Raw genomic sequence first — 21,276 nt, forward strand, 5'->3', positions numbered from 1 at the left:
CTGTTCTGCACATGCTCAGTGGACGATGATGATGAGGGCTGACACATCGCATGTCGTGAGCGTAGTTACCGTGCTGAGTAATGTGACATTTAAGGACTCCCGCTTTTTTTTCCCTCCTTGCATAGTTCGGAGCACGCACACACCATGCCCCAACAAGCATTTATACATACACATACAAAGACGTGCTCACATGCACACATACACATATATCATGAGTTGAGGTCGCTTCAGCTGAAAAGACATGCTTTCTGCTTGGTTTGATGTGTCATGACTCTATATTCATTCTACTACATTAATCCTACTTTTTTTCCTCTTTGTAGTTAGATTTCTTGGTGGGGACTGAGAGAAATGTTGATGGGGTGTACTGCTAATACTATTTTACTGCTATGACAGAAATCACATAATCTTACATGAACTGTGTATGAACACCCGCACAAGAATAGAATCATTATTTATGAATGCACAGCTGTGGTTAGAGGTCACAGAAGATGGACTGTGAGTGAACATTGGACTGAGAAAAACAGGGATAATGAAGGGGAGATATTCTTCCCTCTGTCAAAATCTGTTGCTGAGGTGCTCTTAACAAAGCTGTTTAAAGCCATTAATTCTAGCTTTGGACAATTTTGGTTTGTTACAACCAGGGTCTTATTTTGGTAGCTTTGGCAATAATTTCTGTCAGTTATAGTAACACTGTAATCACTAGTGTGACAACATTGCTACCAGTCAAGTCAAGTCAAGTAAAACTTTATTTGTGTGGCACATTTAAAACAACCACAGTTGACCAAAGTGCTAACGGGCTTAAAATACCCAAAAAAATAGACATAAAAGTAAATAACAAATAGGAATAAAAGAAAACAATAGACATAATATTAATAATAAAATAATTGTGGCACAATAGAGGATGAATTCCAGGTCTCAAGCTCAAATAAAATTGAATGCCAACAAGAAGAGATAGGTCTTCAGCAGCGACTTAAATGTTTCTAGGGTCTGAGCAGTTCTTACATGAATAGGTAAGATGTTCCAGAGATTTGGGGCAGCCACCGCAAAGTCTCAGTCTCTTGTGCCTGGATCTTGGAACATCCAAGAGCATCTAGTTGGTCAACCTCAGTGCTCTAACTGGAGTATGATGATGCAGGAGTTCTGCTAGATAAGGTGGTGCCAGCCAATTTAAAACCTTAAAAGCAAGCAATAAAACCTTAAAATCAAGGTAATAAAAGCATGAATAACTCATTCAAAATCTTTGTGAGAGAAATTGGCCTTTACCTTGGATAAAAGTCTTAGCTAAAACCAGTTAGTTTTGACAACTGAACTAATCTGTTTATTAAATTTGAAGGAGCTGTCATAAATCACACCAAGGTTCTTAACAAAAGGTCTATTGTAAGAAGCTAGAGGGTCAAGAGTACCAGCAGGGACATCTAATGGGTCAGGCCATCCAAACATAATGGTCTCAGTCTTATTTTAATTATGATTGAGGAAGTTTATGTCTATCCAATTTTGATGATCTATTTTGATATCGTTGAAGCAGTTCAGCAAAGACTGCATTGAATCTTTACTTTTTGTTTTCATAGGCAGATAGATTTGTATGTCATTAGCGAAATAATGAAAAGGAATATTATGTTTCCCAAAAGGGCAGCATATAGAATGGAAAGAGGATGGTGCCCAAAATGGAGCCTTGAGGGACCCCACAAGTAAGTGGGGCCACAGCCAAAGAATATCCGCCTAGGTGAACCGGGGAAAAACTCCTATCGGTCAGGTATGACTGAAACCATTTAAGGGCAGTACCTTTGATGCCTACGCACTGTTCGAGACGTGATACAAGGATTCTATGATCCACAGTGTCAAAGGCAGCAGTCAGGTCTAAAAGCACCAGAATAGCAGAATTCCCTAAATCAAGACCATTAAAAACTCTTGAAAGAGCTTTTTCTGTACTGTGGTGTGGTTTAAAACCAGACTGAAACTTTTCATGAATGCCATGGTTATCTAAGAATGCAAACTCTCTCCAAAACTTTAGACAGAAAAGACAGCTTAGAAATGAGGTTGAACTGGGAAAGAAACACTTTTTTATTCAGGGAACATCCTTATCACACCTTAGTGGTCATAATGAAAGAGGGACAAACGCTGCTCATTTCACTTTCCTCACCCAATCCAGGGATTAGGCCAGCAACCTTCCGGTACCAAACCTTCTTCTCCAACCAATATTTTAACTTGATTATCTAAACCACTTTATTTGGAGGTAAAATGGATAATGTGTGCGCATAGCAAGTGAGTAAAAATCCCTCATTGCACAAGAGTATGGTTAAAACGGTAGTTTCAAACTGAAGCAGGAAGTTGGACTGTAAACTGTGATGGATGTTTTCAATAGACAGTTTGTTGTATTTTATTATCATCATTATCAAGCTTTATTTCAGTCTGCAGCACAAGAAGAAAAATGTAAATGTTACCAAACCGGAATACATGCCAAAAAGCACATTTAATAAAAACAGAAACAAAAAAAAGGTGTAGGCTGAAGCCAAAGCTTATTATAGTAAATGGACTGCATTTATATAGCGCCTTTCTAGTCTTCCGACCACTCAAAGCACTTTCCACTACATGCCACATTCACCCATTCACACACATATTCATACACTGATGTCAGAGACTGCCATGCAAGGTGCCAACTTGCTCATCAGGAAGAGTTTCTTATCATTCACACACACACTCACACACCCTAGCACAGCCTTAGGAGCAATTTGGGGTTTAAGGACACTTCGACATGTGGACTGGAGGAGCTGGGGATTGAACAACCAACCCAAGTACTTCATTGTATTCCCCACTTCATACTCATTCAAAGTAAGTGAACTGGAAAAATCTTTAAACAAAAGATCATTATATTTCAATGTCCACAAACATAGAGTATGGACATAGCATTGTAGGTGTACACAGGCAGAAGAAACAATAACTACAGTCAACCCGACTGTACCAGAACAGAACTTTTGTTGTTGGATCTTCTTTTAAGTACAGTTATGCCAATTATGCAACATTTTTTGCTCTGCTGTCAGGATAGGAGTTTGTATCTCTAACTGTTCTGTGATGGACTTTAAATGAAATGTGTTTTATAGTTGAAAATGATTCTACGATTACTGTTCCATTATTTACATGAGCTGAAGAGAGACAAGCCCTATATTTAAGACAAATCTTTATTTCTTTACTTCCAACCATTCTATTAGAATAAAATTAAAAGTGACAGGGAACAGTATTTTCTGTGAACAAAACAAAAAAAAAGAAAGAAAGAACATAAAAGAAAGAAAAACAGAAAGCCAGAGCAACACAGTGGTAGTTATGTTGTGCTGATGCTTCAAATGCTTTATTTGGAATCAGGCTTTACTTGTTTGAACAGACTGCACCACCAGCTATTATTTCAGTGCCAACTATCATTTAAGAATTATTGATAAGTCTCAATGTAGCTGCACTGGCATTACAAGTATATCCATGTGATGTCATGTCACCTGCATAAGATACAGAATTATATCACCAAACAACAAAATGACCCAGAAGTGCAGTTACGTTATCATTAGCTTGCATTTTAGAGATGATTACTTGGCTGCTGTAGACTGTTCGTACTGGGGCTGCCAGGTATGATTATGAGTACTGTATACATGACACTGGATGTTGATGAAAAAGAAAGTGCAAGCTTACAATTCTCTGAGTAAATAAAGGTGATAAAAGACAGATATATCCATGAGTGAGGTTTACACACAAGATGGTTGAGACACAGAGATGTTGCCAACTCAAAGTCTACTGGGTTTTTTTAAAAGGAAAGAAACAGGCTATTTCTAAAGTACACCAATGCCTATTTATAATAATCATCTCAACAAAACAGGAAACTGACTCACTTAATATGTTGAAGATCTCTCCATTTGATAAAAATGGATGAGGTAATAATAATACTGATGTTTACTCAATAACTTGTGGTCATACCTGAAAGTCTTTACCTTCTGATCAACAATATGTTAAAAAAGATTTGCAAACATCCACTGTCATACTGCATGTCATGTCCACCAGCAGCACATCAGCACGGTCAGTCAGCGTGGCCAGTGTGGTGCTAAGTTTGGGCATAACCTCGGCCTTTCAGTATAACGATGGTGACTCACATTCAAACAGTGTATGTCACCATGGTAACACAGGCTGCACAGCTTACTCCGGAAGCAGGTTAGGTTCAAGCAATTTGAATCCACGTATAAAGCTCACCTCCTCATGATTCATCTGTGTGGAAAAATGGCATCACTGCTGCATTCAGATCTGATAAACGAGAGAAGTGTTTTTAAAAAGTGCAACAAGAAATTATAGCACTACACGAACTGATAGCATGAAGGACTGGTTTCAGGGCAACCATATTGCTTCCCATCATGATTTATTATAGAAGAGATACATGTTTGTAGCATTTCCAGGGCACTTGCCCTCTCTGGCTATAAATTTTGTTTCCAAGAAATAGCAGGGACCTTACAGAACATTATTTGAATATCAATAATGAATGAAATTTAGTCTTGCATTTTTTTCATATGAGTGACTGAAGCAATAGATTGTGCCCACATTCCCATTATCTCAGCATGAGGCCAGCTTAGTGAAGAGAAAATCTTTTCACATCTGCAGTGTAGTGACACAGTACTGCATCAAAAATCTGAACATACTGCCTTAATGGCCAGCACTGATAAGACTATTAACTTACATACTTACACTGTCTGCAGTTTTCCTTCAAAGCTTGTAGCAGCGACGATGCTACTTTTCACTGTTGCTATGTTATGTATTAGTCTTTTTATGTATTCTAATTGCTTTTTTATTTGTTTAGAGTCCTTGTCATACAATTTTCCCACAATCTCTACACTTTTCAGAGAAATTGTAGCATAGTATATTTCTACAGAGTCCTACAATGACAACCTCATTTCCCAACGGAGTTCTACTTTATCTTATTAAGGTTCCCTGTGGTACCCTTTTTACATGCACTGTTTCTTTTAGTGCATGTAAAAAATGCATTGAATGTATTTCCTTCCACATAAAACATTTGCAGTGTGGAATTTGACAGGTTTCTAAGATCTGTTTGCTTTGAATGACATCTGGTATGCAATTGGTCTGTCTGTAACAACGCTGCCGCCTGCTTTAGAAGGGGAACTCCCTCCACCTTCGCCTGTATTAGCATTTAGCTGTGCATGAATTTTCTTTTAATATATGTTCATATTCATCAAATGTGTATTTCAGGTTCTGTTAATTATAAGAAACTACTATATTTAAAATTTCTTGGTATCACCTTGAGATGTCACTACAACTTGCATGATTATACAGTAAGTGTATATACAACTATATATCTATCCGCAAATTACAATGAATGTCAAAGCTAAAACTCCATGTCAAGTCAAGTCAATTTTATTTGTATAGTTCAATATCACAAATCACAAATTTGCCTCAGGGGGCTTTACAATCTGTACAGCTGCAACAATGCAATACAACAACCTCTGTCCTTGAACAGAGAGGATGTTGTTTTAGTTGGTGCCCCTGACCAAGTAAATTTAATTTACATATTGACATTGATTTGGTCGACATACAACCAACCCCTAAGTCCCTAAGTAAGCCCCTAAGTGAAACAATTTAGAGATCGAATTGTAGTTCACTGTGGCATTGTAAAGCACTGTGGCCTCTTCTTTAGAAACTTGTCAGACTCTTTCACAATCTAGATGTCTGACCAAACTGAACAATAAAGCAGGAATAGCATTGCTCAGGGACAGAGCCAAAATCCCAAGGATCAGTCTGACACAAATTCTTGGAGATCCTGCGGTTAGGAGTCAGTGCAGTATCTCACACATCTGGGTTGTGAGAGTACTGAGAAAAAGGCACATGACAGTAGCCTGAACTTTATAAGATGTCATGACTGATGAAATCAAACTTGAGCTCTTCAGCTGTAATGTGACACTTCATGTATAGAGGATATCACTCAACACCATCCCTATGGTTTTCAGGTTAGAGAATAAATCAAATCATGGAACCACATACATTCTGAACCTGCTACACTTGCATAGTGTTTAAATGTATGGTCTAACAGCACAACCCAAAAAAGGAGAGAAGTCCTTCAGTGGCCTCATCCCATCTGAGAATTGAAGACAACAAAAAACCTGCCAGACAACTTGAACATAACCACTCATAGCAAAGAAAACAATGGGAGGAATTCCCAAAATTCTGATCTGCCATGCTGATACAGACATAATGAAGAAGACTCAATGTTGTAAACACTCAGAAGTCTTAGTATTGACTATTATCTGATTGAGAAATGTCCCTACATCCTTTAACCACATTTGCCAATACATTTTCACATTGTCATTACATGACCATTAGGATGTTTACAGATGTTTATAGCAATTTAAAGCTATAATATGTAACTATTCCACATTAAAATGCCAAAAATGACTAAACCTATATTACATATTTTGCTGAGTTGTGTACTTACATTATCCTAAGTGTTCCCAACAATTTTCAAACCCCGAGAAATCTGTAATTTTAATCAGGTAACAGCCCATTTCATTTGGTCGCCTGTCAATGGCGTCATACCCCTCTATCAAAGAGTATAACTGCTCAAGATGATGATCATCTTTTGCGTATGTGTTGGCATTGTGGTTGTCCGCCACAATGGTGTCTATCAAAGAGTATACATGTACAAGATAACATGTCGGCATTGTGATTGCTCACCTGAAACTCTTGACTTTTATTCAGTTTAAGTCACACTTTTACGATAAACTTTTTAGATCTTGGTCGTTTTTAACTATATCTTTTAACCAGATGAAGGATTTTAGTCATTTGGCGTCTGAAACTTAAGTTATCCTATTATTATAGTTTGTTTACATAGCCTTCAGAAGTCAGCCCTGATGCAGCTTCCAGAAGCTAACCAATCAGAACAGAGTGGGCTTATGGAGAGGGGGGCCTTAAAGAGACAGGAGTTAAAATGGCCTGTTTCAGACAGAGGCTGAACTGACAGGCTTCATAAAGGGCCAGTATAGGACAAATTAGGAGTTTTTTTTTAACTGTGAATCGTGCCAAGATATTCCAGTAGAGCCCCAGAAAAAGTTATATAATCATGTGCATGATACATCCCCCTTTAAGGCAAACAGAAGGAAGATTGTATTTGTTGTTTTAGCCAAAGTTGATATTATCTTCATTAGCTGATGTTTCCATGGCAACAAGTGAAATCCAACCAAAAGACATACCGTAACTTTATAGCAACAGCTTTCATTGACAGATTTTGGTAATCAGAGCTACATACATCAATTATGTTTACATGTATTCAAATTATACATCTACTTCTATCACTCTGATTATGACAATAATACTGCTAAGCTGCTTACACGCCTATCCCTTGGTGGATCTCAAAGTGCCTCGTCTACCATTCAGGAGCTGTGGATCTGTCAATCATCATCAAAAGCCTCCCAGTTGAAGAGCTAATCCTCAGATGAGGCTGACAGAATGAAATATTTGTATCAATGAAGCACATCAGACAGCTTATCACACTCCCTGCACTTTAACCTTATATGTATTTCTGTGCAGCACACGTGTTGGCTGGCTTAGTCATGCAAAGGCAGAGGAAGTAATAGCCTTCCCAGAATACATCACAGTTTTTCTGTCATCTTTACCTCACGCAATCAAACTCATGATCACTGCCTTTCACTTTTACAACTGAGGCTGCACCGTTAGATTAAACCTGAAGAGGACATGACAACAAGCTCTTACCTTGAAATACAAGTAGAATCGAGGTAAGAGCTGTGATCCCTCGTTATTTTTCACATTTTACACCCATTTCAGACACGAAGGGGAAAGTTCTCATCTTTGCAGTGAGCCATCAAATAGAGAGACACATGTAAAATTGCAGAAAAACAATCCAGACCATATAATCACACTCTGATTTCCTGTCATCTCTCTACTGTCTTATAAAGATATGAAAAGCCCAAAGAAATCTTTAAAAGGAGAAAATGTCAAAAACGGTAACAACTGAGACATGCCGAGGACCCCGCCACACTGTAAGAAGTTTAACTGCTTACTCGGCATGCTGTCCTCTCAAACTCTCGGGGGGAAAGCGACATCAACAGAGGATGTTGGTGACATTCAGGAAACAGCCTCTACATCGCTCATCGTCACACCGGCAGGATGAATCTTTAAAGGTGTGTTGAGCCACTTTTGCTGCTGGCAAACAATCTGAGCTCTACAATTCAGCAGGGGCAGTGGGAAGCATTTCCTCCGCGTGTAGGAAGAGACAGAGAGAGAGGCAGAGAAGAAACAAGAGCGAGGGAGAAAATAGAGGGAAAAACGCAGTAATAGACAAACAAAAATAATGTTGGATAAATGTTCTAACCAGAGAAGAGTAAGAGAGTGGGGGGGGGATAGGCACAGAATCAGCGGGGTTTGATGTAGAGAGGAATTTTGCACTTGCTGAGCTAATTGCTGTGATGGATTGGTCTTATTCCCCTGAGCACGGAGCTCCTGCCTGTGCAATAACACAACAAGATGACTTTGCCAATCTGCACGTTAGGCAGTTATGAAAGAACTTTGCCACTATCTGCAGTTGCTAATATTGTCATTGTGTTGCGAAGGCAGCAGCAACCCACTCAGAGCTAAAACTGTAATATGGAAGAATTGATTTCTCAGAGGAAATCATTCCAGGCACTCCCTGGGTCAGTTTTGCATTTGATTAGTGCAGGGCTATTGTCGAGGTATTAAAGGAGTGATCATTTATTCTGATTTGATTAATTCATCAGCTGTACTGTGTAGATCCTTACTTATAGCCTCGGCCACGTGCGTGGGAGCCAAGAGGCTGCCCATGTGAAGTGAGGCAAGCAGGAACAAACATACGCACACACAGGCTGAGGAAACCTGCACACACACACTCCCACCAGCTGCACAAACCTGGGCCAGCACCCTCGCATTAATCAATACTATTCTTAACGAGGCTTGGTTCAACTTGCAGCCACACGCATGCGCGCACACCCACCACATTTCTCACAGGGAAGCCCTGATTAAGTCATACCAGCCTCCTTTCCTAAAATGGAGTGTTGCGTTGGATCTGAGCTGAGCTGAGTGGAGCAGAGAGGATCTTTAATAACGAAAGAAGACAGCCTCCGGGGAAAGACCCCTGGAGAGAGCAGTCACGTGTATGGGGTACCCAGACCTCTATCTGTCTAATCGCACAGCCAGTGTTACTGTACACAGAGCTGCTCAGGAGGGTTACATGAACCACCTGTGAATGTGTTTGAGAGAATGACTGAAAGAAAGGAATGCATTGGGACGTGATAGGATGTGTGTATTCATACCAAACTGAAAGAAGGAGGGGTGTGAATTTTTGGGGGAATCTAACGATTCAATTTGATTCATTGAAAAAAATTGATTCTCGATTGAACGAATAGAAAAGGGGACACTGTTCTCAGTCTCTTGCTCCAGTAAACTGTGTGCCAAACCATCAACTGGTGTCCTTATTCCACTGAAATACAATTTGAAACATAACTGGCAAGTAAAATAAATTTTCTGCAGCCTTTTTTATTTTAAAAAGCTAACTGCATTAATTTATGAATGAATTAATTTGAAAGCATCTAACAGTCTCCTGCCTGTATGAGAATAACAAAATGAGGGGGAGGAGGAGTGCTCCACTGTGTTGTTATAACATCATGTCTCCAGCAGCGGACAGCAGCCTCTCTGCTACACCGTTAGCTCCGGGGAAAGCCATCGCTTTACAGCACTTAGTCTGTTTCTGAGGTGAAACAGACTAAGCACCAAGTTATTTTCTTCAACTCAGCGTTGGTTAACTCTAGCATGTCCAGGTGCTGCCACCTTTTTCGTTCCGTCAATCACATTAATCACATTATTAACTAACATTTAGAAAATTGATTTTTGACATTTGTGAATCAATTCAGAATCGTAGGAGATAAGAGTCGAGATGCTTATGTGAATCGATTTTTTCACCCACCCCTAGAAAGAGGAGGGAGAAAGAGTGTATGTGTGTATGTGTGTGTACGGCCGTGTACATTTCATACCAGCTCTACTGCAGATGAAAACTACAGTATGACTTATCTCCCTGTTGCTCAGACATCTTCAACAATAATGGGTTTTTCTTATTTTTTTCATCCTAAGAGCAGGACATCATCATGTCCCACGCTGCCCTGCACACCAGATTTGTTTTCCATGATAAAAGGAAGGTCAAGAACAGAACAGAAAGGGCTCTTTTTGTATGAGAAGGCAATGAGCTGCTTGTGTTCACCTCCACATCCACACACACACACACAAACACACACACACACACACACACACACACTGTATGTTAACCCGCCACCTCTCTCTCAGCTAGGAAACTCTCTTTGACATTTTCAGCCAATTGTAAACCTCAGAGGGGCAGAGGCAAAGGAAATAATGACTGAAAGTGACAAAGTTACTAAGATGCAACCACTCCTAATCATCACTACCAGCCACTGCCTGTGCTTCACCTCTTTTCCCTTTGAGTGTAAGATGACAGTGATGGAGAGGGGTGAGGTGGGGGGACTAAACAAGTGTCTGAAATCAACAGAAACAGCAGGGTCCTCACAATTAAAATCAAGGAGAGAGACGTAATGATGGGTATGATGGCTTGTTTCATGTGTGGCTGGGAGGGGAAAATTAGCAAATGAGGGCCTTTCTCTCTCCCTCTCTGTCTGTCTGACTCTCTCACCCTCATCTTTCCAGCACTCGATCAGCAGGCCTCTAATTTCAAGCTACAATCAGCGAGTGCCTCCTCCGTGCTGCATCCTCCCAGAACGCAGAGCTCATGTTGGGATACTTCCTCATCAGCCAGGTTTGTGCTCAGGGGCGTTGACAGCCCTGGGCCTTATAAACCTTACAATGCCATTTTTACCTTATATTGCCCCCCCCTCACCCCCCACCCACTGTGCAATTATTATTGCTATCATGACTGACTGACTATGGTAACTAGCTGTTGATAGACAGCTATCTTGCAAAGCAAACTATGCCTATAGTATATTTCCCAAGTGAAGAGTTAATTGCTTATCAATTTGATTTTGATGACCAGCAACAGCATTGTTGCAAGGTGCTGAAAGGCTGATGCAGCGGCAGATGCCTTGCTTTGCAAGATAGCTGTCTACCAACAGCTAGTTAGCATGGCTATCCCTCAGGCTGGCTAGCTAGCCAGTCAGTCATGATAGCAATTATATTGGTAAAGGAGAGCTGTGTGAATCTTATGGCATTACAGCCAATGTTTTTTACCACCACTGACCACTGTCAGGTTATAGTTAGCAGCAAAACACTGATTTCCATTTGATATCTGCATCATCACGATGCAGAGGAAAATGTCTTCTTTCTTTGAAAAAATGACAGAAACCCCCAGTCAGGGGCTTGTGGCTAGCAGTACAAGACGTAGGTTATGGCTTAGGGGAGATTTATGATAAGTATGTGTAGGTTATTTTTTCTGAATGGAAATCTATCTCTCATTTATAAAATTATCATATATAAACATAAGATATTCTGTGTGAAGCTATTTTATGAGATTAATAGGCCCAGATGCTGTGAGGAACTACATAAAATCATTTCATAACAGTAGCTAGTGTGACCCTATCTAAGATTGATACATATGGATGCATGTTGGCATATGTAATTTATTCAAATAATTTGTCATAGTGAGAGCTTATGAACTTGGGTGGTGATGATAACACTCATGTTTTGTCTACAAATACAGACGAGCCAGGAAGGACAAAGGAGGGATAGATGAGAGGTGAGAGAGAGCTACTAGAGGAAGAACTGAGGAGAGAGAGGAAAGAGACAGGAGAGATGATGGTGAGAAGAGCCAGGAGGCCTCTGGTACAGATGCACACATAGCTGAAGCCCCTGACTTAGGGACCCATAAACAGGGCCAATGCAAGTGAAGAATTAAGGTTTCCCACACAGTCAGTTTGGCCTACAAAAACAAGCATTCCAACAGAGCTGGTTTCAAACGGTTGACTTGCTGGAATACTCTGTACAGAAAAATGCAGCATTCTGCTTTGTGTGTAGGCTCTATGCAAAACCAAAACAACTAAGAGACCAAAAAGATTCTCTCATGAGTACTGGGTATACTAACTGGAAAAGAGCCCTAGATTCCTTCAGGGAGCATGAGAGTTCCACCATACATATCGTCCTGGAAGAGTTTTAAAGCTACTCAAGTCCATGGCGATGTAACAGAGCTGCTGCAAGCAGCAAATATCAGTGGAACTGTTGAACACAGGGAATACCTTCAACAAATAGTGGCAGTGACAACCTTTCTTGGGGAAACAGGGAATTGCTTTCCAAGGTCACAGTGAGGGAAAAGATAGTGATAACCAAGGCAATTTCATGGAGTACATCCAGCTACATAAGCAATTTGATCCATTTTTACAAACATACAAACCTCCATCACATACTACCTACACTCACCATCAACCCTAAAACGAAATGATCCAAAGCTGCTCTGACATCATAACAGCATGAATTATTTCAGAGCTCAAAGCAGCAAAACCGTAGTCAATCATAGTAGATGAAGAAAGGGATCTGCATTCAGAGCTACTTAATCTATCGGTATGTGACTTCACAAGACATGGTAAAGGAGCGATTCCTTGGATTTTGACATCATAGAGGAACAGCTTGTCAAACATGGATTCCAACATCTCACATGTGTTGCTCAAACATATGATGACGCCTCTGTTATGAGTGGAGCAGTAGGGGGTGTTCGAGCTCGCTTCAGACAAAAACATCCTGAAGCAATTTGTGTCAATTGCTATGCCCATTAGCTAAATCTGGTCCTTTGTCACACTTGCAAAGCTGTCCCTGAAGCATGTGACTTGTTTGATCTGCTGGAGAGTGTCTATTCTTTCTTTAACACATCACTAATCAATCATGACAAACTGAAAGCTTTGAAGAAACACCTTAGTATAGGGGAGGGAGAACTTGTCCACTCGTCCAAGACTCGCTGGGCATGCCAGGTTGAGTCTGTCAAAGCCATCCTGGAAAACCTCCCTACTGTGATCCGGACCCTTCTGAACACCTCAACACCCTTAGAAATGTGACTGCAGTCAAAGCTTTGCAGATTTGCCATTAGAAGCACAATGGGTCAGGGATGGCTCGGTCACTTGGCTGTAACATCCATTGAGAAGGAGGAGTTACTGGCTGGTCTGGACCATGGAGAGGTCATTGCTTAATTTAAGCCGAGACACTACAGTCTGATGCTTCCCCTTTCAAAGTCCTGAGACAGATGTAACAAGAGTGACTACAAGAGTAACTTAGTCCTCATGTTTTGGCACTGCAGGATTAATGGTATTTTCTGTTCTTTTCTAAATTTAGCTTAAGTAAGCAACATGTGACAAGCATTTTGGGATCACTTAACAGACAGAATGAAGACTACTATTTTTTCAAGTTCATTTAGGGATTGTATCATTAAGGAGAAACAACCTGTGTGTCCCTTCCTTTGAAAGTGGCTGAAGGCTTAAGTCTCTGTGCTGTGGTCATAGCATGAGCAGATGTTTTTCATTTTCATTATTTGACATCTCATCTTTTCCTTCAATGTGGCTAACAGTGTTTTCTCGCTTTGGTTCATTTACAAGTAATATTTCCCAATCAACAATGAGATTGTCAGTCAAGTATGTAGAATTTGGACACGTTTTGTTGGCGTGTAGATCCTCACATTTAAGAAAAAATAAGTGAAAATGGTCCATTTAGAGGTTTTAAGTTTCCCCTGGACCCCCCTAGAAGGTGGTTACAAGTCCTCCAAACACCCCTGCTTGTGCTCACTCTGTGGCTGGCAAGCTTTAGAGACACACACACGCACAATCTGTTGTGCACACTCATGTGCGATTGGTCTGCATTTCAGCAATCTATTACATAGACATGGTAAATACTTAATCTGTAGGTCAATAGGCAGAAAATTCACCAATAATCAATTTTAATAATAGCTTAAAGTCACCCTCCACTCAAAGATGTGATTGGCTTGTTTGAGCTTCACTGTGCAGAATGATGAATGTGCAGAGTTTGACAACAGAAGGATGTTTTAAACTTCATCTTCGGAAAGTGGAAAGTTTCTCTGTGATCACCTTAAAGAGAATGGACTTAACAGTGAAGTAGGAGACATCTTGTGTCGAGCAGTTAAACTTGTGAGATGAAAAATATTTGCATATTTATAGTGTCTAGATTTTTTTTCTTTTAGGGAATAGTAGATGTAATTTTAAGAATTTTTAACATGGAAAATGAACTTTTTTTATTATTCAAACCAGAGTATTTTTATGTCTTCAAACACGTCTGGAGGGGATCCTTAAACTTTATTATAACTTGGGTCTTGAGCCGCCATACCTCTCAGTAATAATAATGTTTTACTCACCAAGTTAACTGCTGACATTCTGGAATGTAGTCTCACCGCTTAAATGTCAGATGAGGAAAAATCAGTCAATTTATAAATAAATTGGTTGAGATAATCTGGCTTGTTTGGCTTGTTTACATTCTGATTGTCTGACTCTTGTTTGCCCCTTTGGACTTCGCTGTGGCATGGTCTGTGTTCCCAGAGCTCTGCAATTATATAGATGAGCAAATTATAACTGATAGAAATGATGGTACAAAAATGAGACTCAAGAAGAATTACAAATTGGTACAAGACTAAGTGCTGCAATTGAGAGTGCATGCGTGCGTGCAAAGTTGACCAAACCCTTTCAATGAAAAAAAAAAGAGAACAAAACTAGGCTGAGAAATTGTGATAACCATTTTCCACTATTCTCTGACATTTTATATACTAAATAAATAATACCTGCCAGAACAATCGCTGTCAGTCCTACACATAACATACAAAACACAAACCTGCTCTTACCCTACATCCTTCCCTTCACACATCCACCACCTTTTTTAAAACATGCAAATTCTTTCCTCTCAAAGGTCAGATGAAGCATGACTCACTAACTTCCCCACTAGGGTACGTTTTATGCGTGTCCTAGCGGGGACAAGAGCACAAAGCACCGGAGCAGGCCAAGACTTTCAGAAAATAGAGGTTATTTAGCAAAAAAACCTTGCAGTCCTCTTGAGAGTAGTCATGGGCTGAAGCCACCGGCGGTGTGCGCTTTAAATTTAGCACGAGAGGAAAAGAGCAGCTACTGTATAATAAGCAAGAGGAGAGAATAAGTTGAACTTTGGCCTCAGCTCCCTTTTTTTAGATGACAGTGGCGACCTTGGAAGGGTGAGGAAGGAGATTGATGAGGCCATTTTGCTTAATGAGCTCATGAGAGAACTGCCCCTCCCTCTGAGAGAAGGCCAATCATCTTCCGTTCAAGGTAAGAAAAAAAAAAAAACAAATGTCAGTGTGATCTGCAGTGGACTCACCTCTCTCCATCCTAGCTTGTACACATCAATTATAATAGGATTGAACAAATTTCCTTCCATCTACCTCTAAAAATAGCGACAGACATGGGTGATGGTGAGAGTCCATGCATGCGTAAGGATTTGTCTAATGGGGAAAGGGCTGGTTACACCACAAAGCATGGTTTTAGAAGATTATATGAAGCGTTTTTCAGTTTTAGGATCTGCTACACGTGGTCTGTTTCAGTCCTTTAAACTGGTCGGAGTGATTTTTAAACTTAACAAACAAATGAAACGCACACAAAGTCCACCATGCACTAAATGCCTTCAGCATCCTCACACACTATCCTTGCCTCAAACAGAAGTTGCTCGTTGATGATAAGATAAAAGGTCGCCATGGAAACAGGGATTTTTCTGAGATGCGGCCACCGTGGGGGGAAAAACATGAGGGAAACACAGAGGAAGGAGATGGAAGAGATGAAGAGAGAGTTGATGCGAGACAGAGAGGGGAAGCTAGGTGGAGGGAGTGAGAATGAAACCTGCAGGATCCTAAAAAAAAAATGTGACCAAGACCGGGTGTGAAAATTGCTGAGGCAGCTAGAATTTCACCACCTGCGCTCATGGGAAATCATCAAAACCTCCCAATCTGGGTTACCCCATATTAGGAAGAGAAAAAAAAAAGGGGGACCGGAAAGGGTAGAAAGACAGAAGATGTGGGGTGATCATTTGTTTCCCACTTTCACTGCCCCTTTTTTTTTTTTTTTTTTTCTCCATCTCTCTCCCTCAGTTCTGGAGAGAAGGTGAGAGGGAGGGGAAGAACACTCGGGTGTCCTCTTTCTTTCATCCTGTCTCTGTCTTACCTGGAGCATTGCAGTTTTTAGATCCTTCACTCTCCATTTCCTCCAGGCTGCTGTTGTCCATTTCCTGCAGTAGCCTCCTGCTTCCCCATCTCTCCTGGTCCTCCGTGCTGTGGCTGGAGATGTCAAAACCTGGAAGACGTTTGTCACAATCATAAGTCTACATTCAGTGCAGCTACAAAATCTAGATGGAGCATAACTGTGATGTGATTTCCAAGGTTCGGCACTGATACCAAAACCGTACTTTTTTTTATTATTTTGGAATATGAGCATGCTTAAATAAAATACTATAAAACTGACAAAATTATGATTTGTATCAGAAACTTTCTGATCAAGGAAAGGCGCCTGTATAGACTTTGCAATAACAACAAAGTTCACTGCATGTCACACTGTGTGAGATGGCGCCAATAAAGTCTTGGTCCTGATCGATGTCACACTGTGCAATATCAATTTTGGAAAAGAAAAAACAGATGCAAGTAGAGACATGTCATCAATTGTGTCATCCATCTGCAAATCGTGTTGTAAAAATGGAGCAAAACACAATTTAAGATTTAGTGCCGGCACTTCTATGAACCAAAAATCCTCAAAACAGTAGGAGGAGGAGATTGTAAAGCTGGTTGTGGCTAGAGAAAAGAGGACAACATGAAACATTCACTTTGCAAAGTAATTAGAAGGTAAATGTGTTTTTAGCAGTAACATTACACTAGCTTGACACAATCTTGCGTGTCATTTTATGCCACAATCCGTTAGTTAGTGTGTAAACATGGGTCGTAGCAGCAGTCACATCGTGGGACTGGATCATAATTTTAACACAGTTTGTCTTTAGTTGCTGATCTGCCACCGTTTTCCATTAACGACGTGAGACATCACCACATTTTTCTCATGACTGTTGACTTTTGTCTGAAATGGGAAAGTGTGAAGGGGAAGACTATGAATCTGAGCAGGCATTAAACTATAGATGCTTAACAATTTTTACTACTACAACACATTTTGGTCAAAACCACAAAAAGTACCTACCAAGATGCAAAGTGACTTTTTATATACAGCAGAGGGCCATGAACAAGTAAGAACATATGATCATATCTTTTTGGATACACTTCTTAAAGAAAGACAAAGATGAGTGCAGATATTGCAGCACATAAAGGTAATTTACTGCCATAAACTGAACCTTTCATTTGTTTCTATGTATAAGTTACAAGATTGTGTCTCTCAAATCTTTCAGGTAGCAAAGTGTGTGTCAAGCTGTTTGTTTTATTATTGACCAGGTTTAGCTTCTCTGTCACATTAAAATTTGATTCTTTATGTAATGGTAGGGTTGTGAACAGCTGGAGGAGTGCACCACAGATGTGTCAGTTTGGTATCTCCCCTTCCCTCCCTGCCCCCAATTCATACATTGAAGGGAATTTCATGATTTTCCAAAACAAAATCCTCTTGGGGGGGGGTTGGGGGGAGGGGGGGGGGGGTTAAGCAACAGCGCAGCGCACAAAGTGGTGCTCCCACTGTGGCTACATCTGCACATTCTTCACGAGAGCAGCAACACCAATGAATTCATTTCATACTTCAGAGAGCCCAGCAGGAGCACTCTGCCCTCTCCACCCTGCCAACCACAAGTCTGGCCTAAGAGGGGGGGATTCAGATAGAATTAAAAAGCCCAGTTATTCAATAGTCCTCGGGGCATTGCTGAACTTCTCACCTGGCCTCACCTTCACTACACCACACACAGCAGCAGCAGCAGCAGCAGCAGCAGCAGCAGCAGTAGTGGAAGAGGGCTTCGCATGCCAGCGCAGTACTGTTCCCTCCCTCCCCTCTATCTTTCGCTATCTTGCGCACGGAGAAAGAAGAGGAGTGTGGAAATGATTAATGTGCCACTGTGAAGAGGCGTTTTGTGTGCTCCGCTTCCAGCTCCACATCAAGCTCAATTTAGCAGAACTCCATTAAGCGCAACATAAATAATCAACTTTAATTGATATTCTGGCAAGCTGATTAAGAGTTAACCAGAACACAATGGGGACAAGGGAAATGCATTAAACGCCCCGGTGTCATCTCGTGTTCCTCTCTAATTCGGGGCACATGCAGAGAGCAGCACTGTTGCACTTCCATGTAACCAAGACACGCAGCAGGGAGGAAGAAGAAGAAGAAAAAAAAAAATAGTCACACTGATGATGCACAAATCATGAGTGTATGAATATTCATGCAGGCCTTCTGTCCATGGAAAGTGATAAATACATCTCACTTTAGCTGACACTGACTCAGTAATCAAGTGGAGTGTTGGGCGAAGTCAAACAGATAAAAAGAAAAAGAGAGGAACATATCAACAGCAAGTCAAGTGCTGCATATGTTTGCAGTTAGGGAAGTACTGTGGTTATTTATTATCGAGGTTTCATTTGAATGCATTTAGATGCTTCGGCAGTACTAATCATTTAACACACATGCCAGTACAGCATTGACATAAGCTGAAAGTTAAGAGAGACACACTGTGTAACCATTTGCCGTAACCTGGAGAGGTGTAGGTCTATACCCTGGGGCTCATTGCCCTGATTTCACCGCTCTGCTGCTAAAACACCTGAACACGCAGGAGGCTCTGCATCCTTCTACCCAGAATAGTTTCCCATAGTTAAAGCTCAGATGAATTCCCATTATAGCCCACTGTGTATCTGTATGACAGCGCAGACACTTTGATGCCCTGACGCACCGTATGAGGTTTCATCAAGTCAAATTTGGGCAATAGAAGGATTTTCTCATATATATTAGAAATGTATAAAGCATATATTCAGTATATAACAGTCTTTGACTATTAGGCTTTGTCAGGTTTTGATAGGATAACAAACAGTTTTTTGATAGTCATGGAAATCTTGTAAAACATGAAGCATTTGTAATATTTGGGAACACTGTTGATAAAAGGGATTGATTGATGGCCATATAAAATAGAGATTTTGAAAGGCTATTAAAGAGCCAAACTCTCATTCCCCATAGGAATATTACCAACTATATGCTGATACCTACTGTACAATCAAACAGTTCCATTAGAAACTGATATAAGTGGACCACACTATTAGTCTTGTTAGGAATATTAGATGGACATTTAGCATAAGATAAGGGGAAGATGCTTTAAAATAATATAGTTTTCACAATGTAGCTTCCTACGCAAGACTTTTTCAGAGATGTTAATCTATAACTAGTAGGGTCCAGCTGTGTATAGCTTTATGTGTAAGGACATCACGGACTAAATGAAAACTGTTAACAGCAGCAATATAAGAGAGGAAAACATGTAGCTACAGTAATGAAACAAACAAGAAGCTAACTCCTGGAGGATTCTGTCTGCTCTCCTTCTGCATCCGAACAGGAGCTGAACAAACAGCTAAATCCTCACCTGCATTTTCCGCTAAGAAGGAAAACCCCTTCACGACCAGAAGCAAGCCGCCGAACAAGCATATCTGGATTAAAACCAACTCCTTTCGCTTTTTCCGCCTCGCTTTGACCTTCTTCTGGCTCGGCATCACTTGAGTCGGCCGATTCCGGAGTCGGATACCCGGCAGAGACATCCCCTCTACCGCTGCCACATCCATGCGGATCCCGAAGTAACAAAAAGAAATCGAGCAACCTCCTCAAATTCCCAGAGAATAGATTTATCTCCCGGGAACGGATGAAAAAGTACAGGGGAGGGGTTTTCAGGGGGAATGATAAGAAAAAACAAAAGTTAGGAATTGGTACCGCTGGGATGCTGCGAGGGCTGTTCAGCAAAAACGTTGAGCTTCTGTCTGGAAGTGCCGGGTTTGGCTTCTTATGTCATGTTAAAATGTGGTTTTGGAAGTAGAAAGGCAGAGGACTGCTGCACGAGCTCTCCATGGATGCGTCCGCCGGCTGGGTGTTGAGGTGAGACACACTAATAGGAGGGAGCGAGCGCGAGAGGGTGCGCGTGGGCACGCACGCACACGTGAAACCCAGGTCCAAATTGGTATATTTTAAAATAAAAAAATAATGATTTTAGTGGGCTGTATGTGTGTGTTCAACATTTGTACAGGCACATTTCCACCGATAGCATATAACAGTAAACTTGTTCGTTAGTTTTGATATTTTATAGGTAAACGTTGACAGTCATTAAAGGGGCAGCTACTCCAGCAATTTATTGCACTTCTGTTAACTTGGGTGACCCACAAAACACAGACTTGTAAAATGGTTTCATTTCCCATATTGTGATCAATGCATTAAGCTCTCCCTGCCTGGTAAATGCCCACATCTCCCATTAGTAACACTTTCTATAATACATTAGTATCCAAGCCCAAGCTGAGAATACCCCAATGACATCACTAACACATCATCGGGGTTATTTTCTCTCTTGAAGCTCTTCCGAAGAACTTTCACAGGCTGAGAAGTTTGTGATGACTAAATTGACCTGTTTAAAATTGGAGAGTTGTCTTTTAATACGTTATTTGTAGCTATATTTTAAAATGATTTAAAAAGTAAACTTTCTGGGGTCAGTTTACTGGTATGAAATATTTATCATAGAACAAATAAAAATGCAAAGAGTATACTTGTACACAGGTAGATTTTATTATTATTATAATTTTATTATTATACATTTATTTGTATAGCTTTGCTATTTTTCATATATGTACATTTTATTTAAAATTCACCACTAGTAAAATAATGTACTTGCAGTATAAGAACGACATCATACTTATGATAATTAAAGTATACTTTAAAATAGATTAAAGCCTGTACAAAATATACTTCAGTATACTTTTTTGACTTTTTTGAACATGAACATATGTTAATTGCTGCATATGGTTCAATACTTTTAATTTGACATGAAAACCCAATAGATTTAAATGTGTTGAGATCAAATAAATAAGGGGGAAAGCTGCAAGGTTTCACTGCCATCTTCTGGGAATGTCTTAAGTGATATACAGCCGGCTGTACTCTACTAGGAGAATTCGACAGTGTATTGCTGAATAGTAATGTAAAGTTTTGTTAACAGGCTTTCTAATGCTTTCTCATAGTAGTTTTAGACTAAAACTACTCACCCATTCAAACATACATAAACCCTGTAGGTAGCAGCCAAACACAACAGTCATGCCTTTCAGCC

At 40.3% G+C, this 21,276-nt stretch overlaps 1 protein-coding gene across 1 annotated transcript in view; it reads right to left on the reverse strand.

Annotated features, from left to right (window-relative positions):
- Positions 1–19,762, reverse strand: part of LOC137179576 (sodium/potassium/calcium exchanger 3-like) — a 64,160-nt gene extending 44,398 nt beyond the window's left edge. The window contains exons 1-2 of the mRNA XM_067584369.1: positions 19,561–19,762; positions 16,194–16,322 (exon numbers count right to left, since the gene is read on the reverse strand). Coding sequence (XP_067440470.1) covers positions 16,194–16,322; positions 19,561–19,756 — 325 coding nt within the window. The 5' untranslated portion in view covers positions 19,757–19,762. The remainder of the gene's footprint in view (positions 1–16,193; positions 16,323–19,560) is intronic.
- Between the last annotated feature and the right edge of the window lie 1,514 nt (positions 19,763–21,276).

This window comes from Thunnus thynnus, chromosome 3, assembly GCF_963924715.1.
Source record: "Thunnus thynnus chromosome 3, fThuThy2.1, whole genome shotgun sequence".
In the NCBI taxonomy this organism is placed as follows: Eukaryota; Metazoa; Chordata; class Actinopteri; order Scombriformes; family Scombridae; genus Thunnus; species Thunnus thynnus.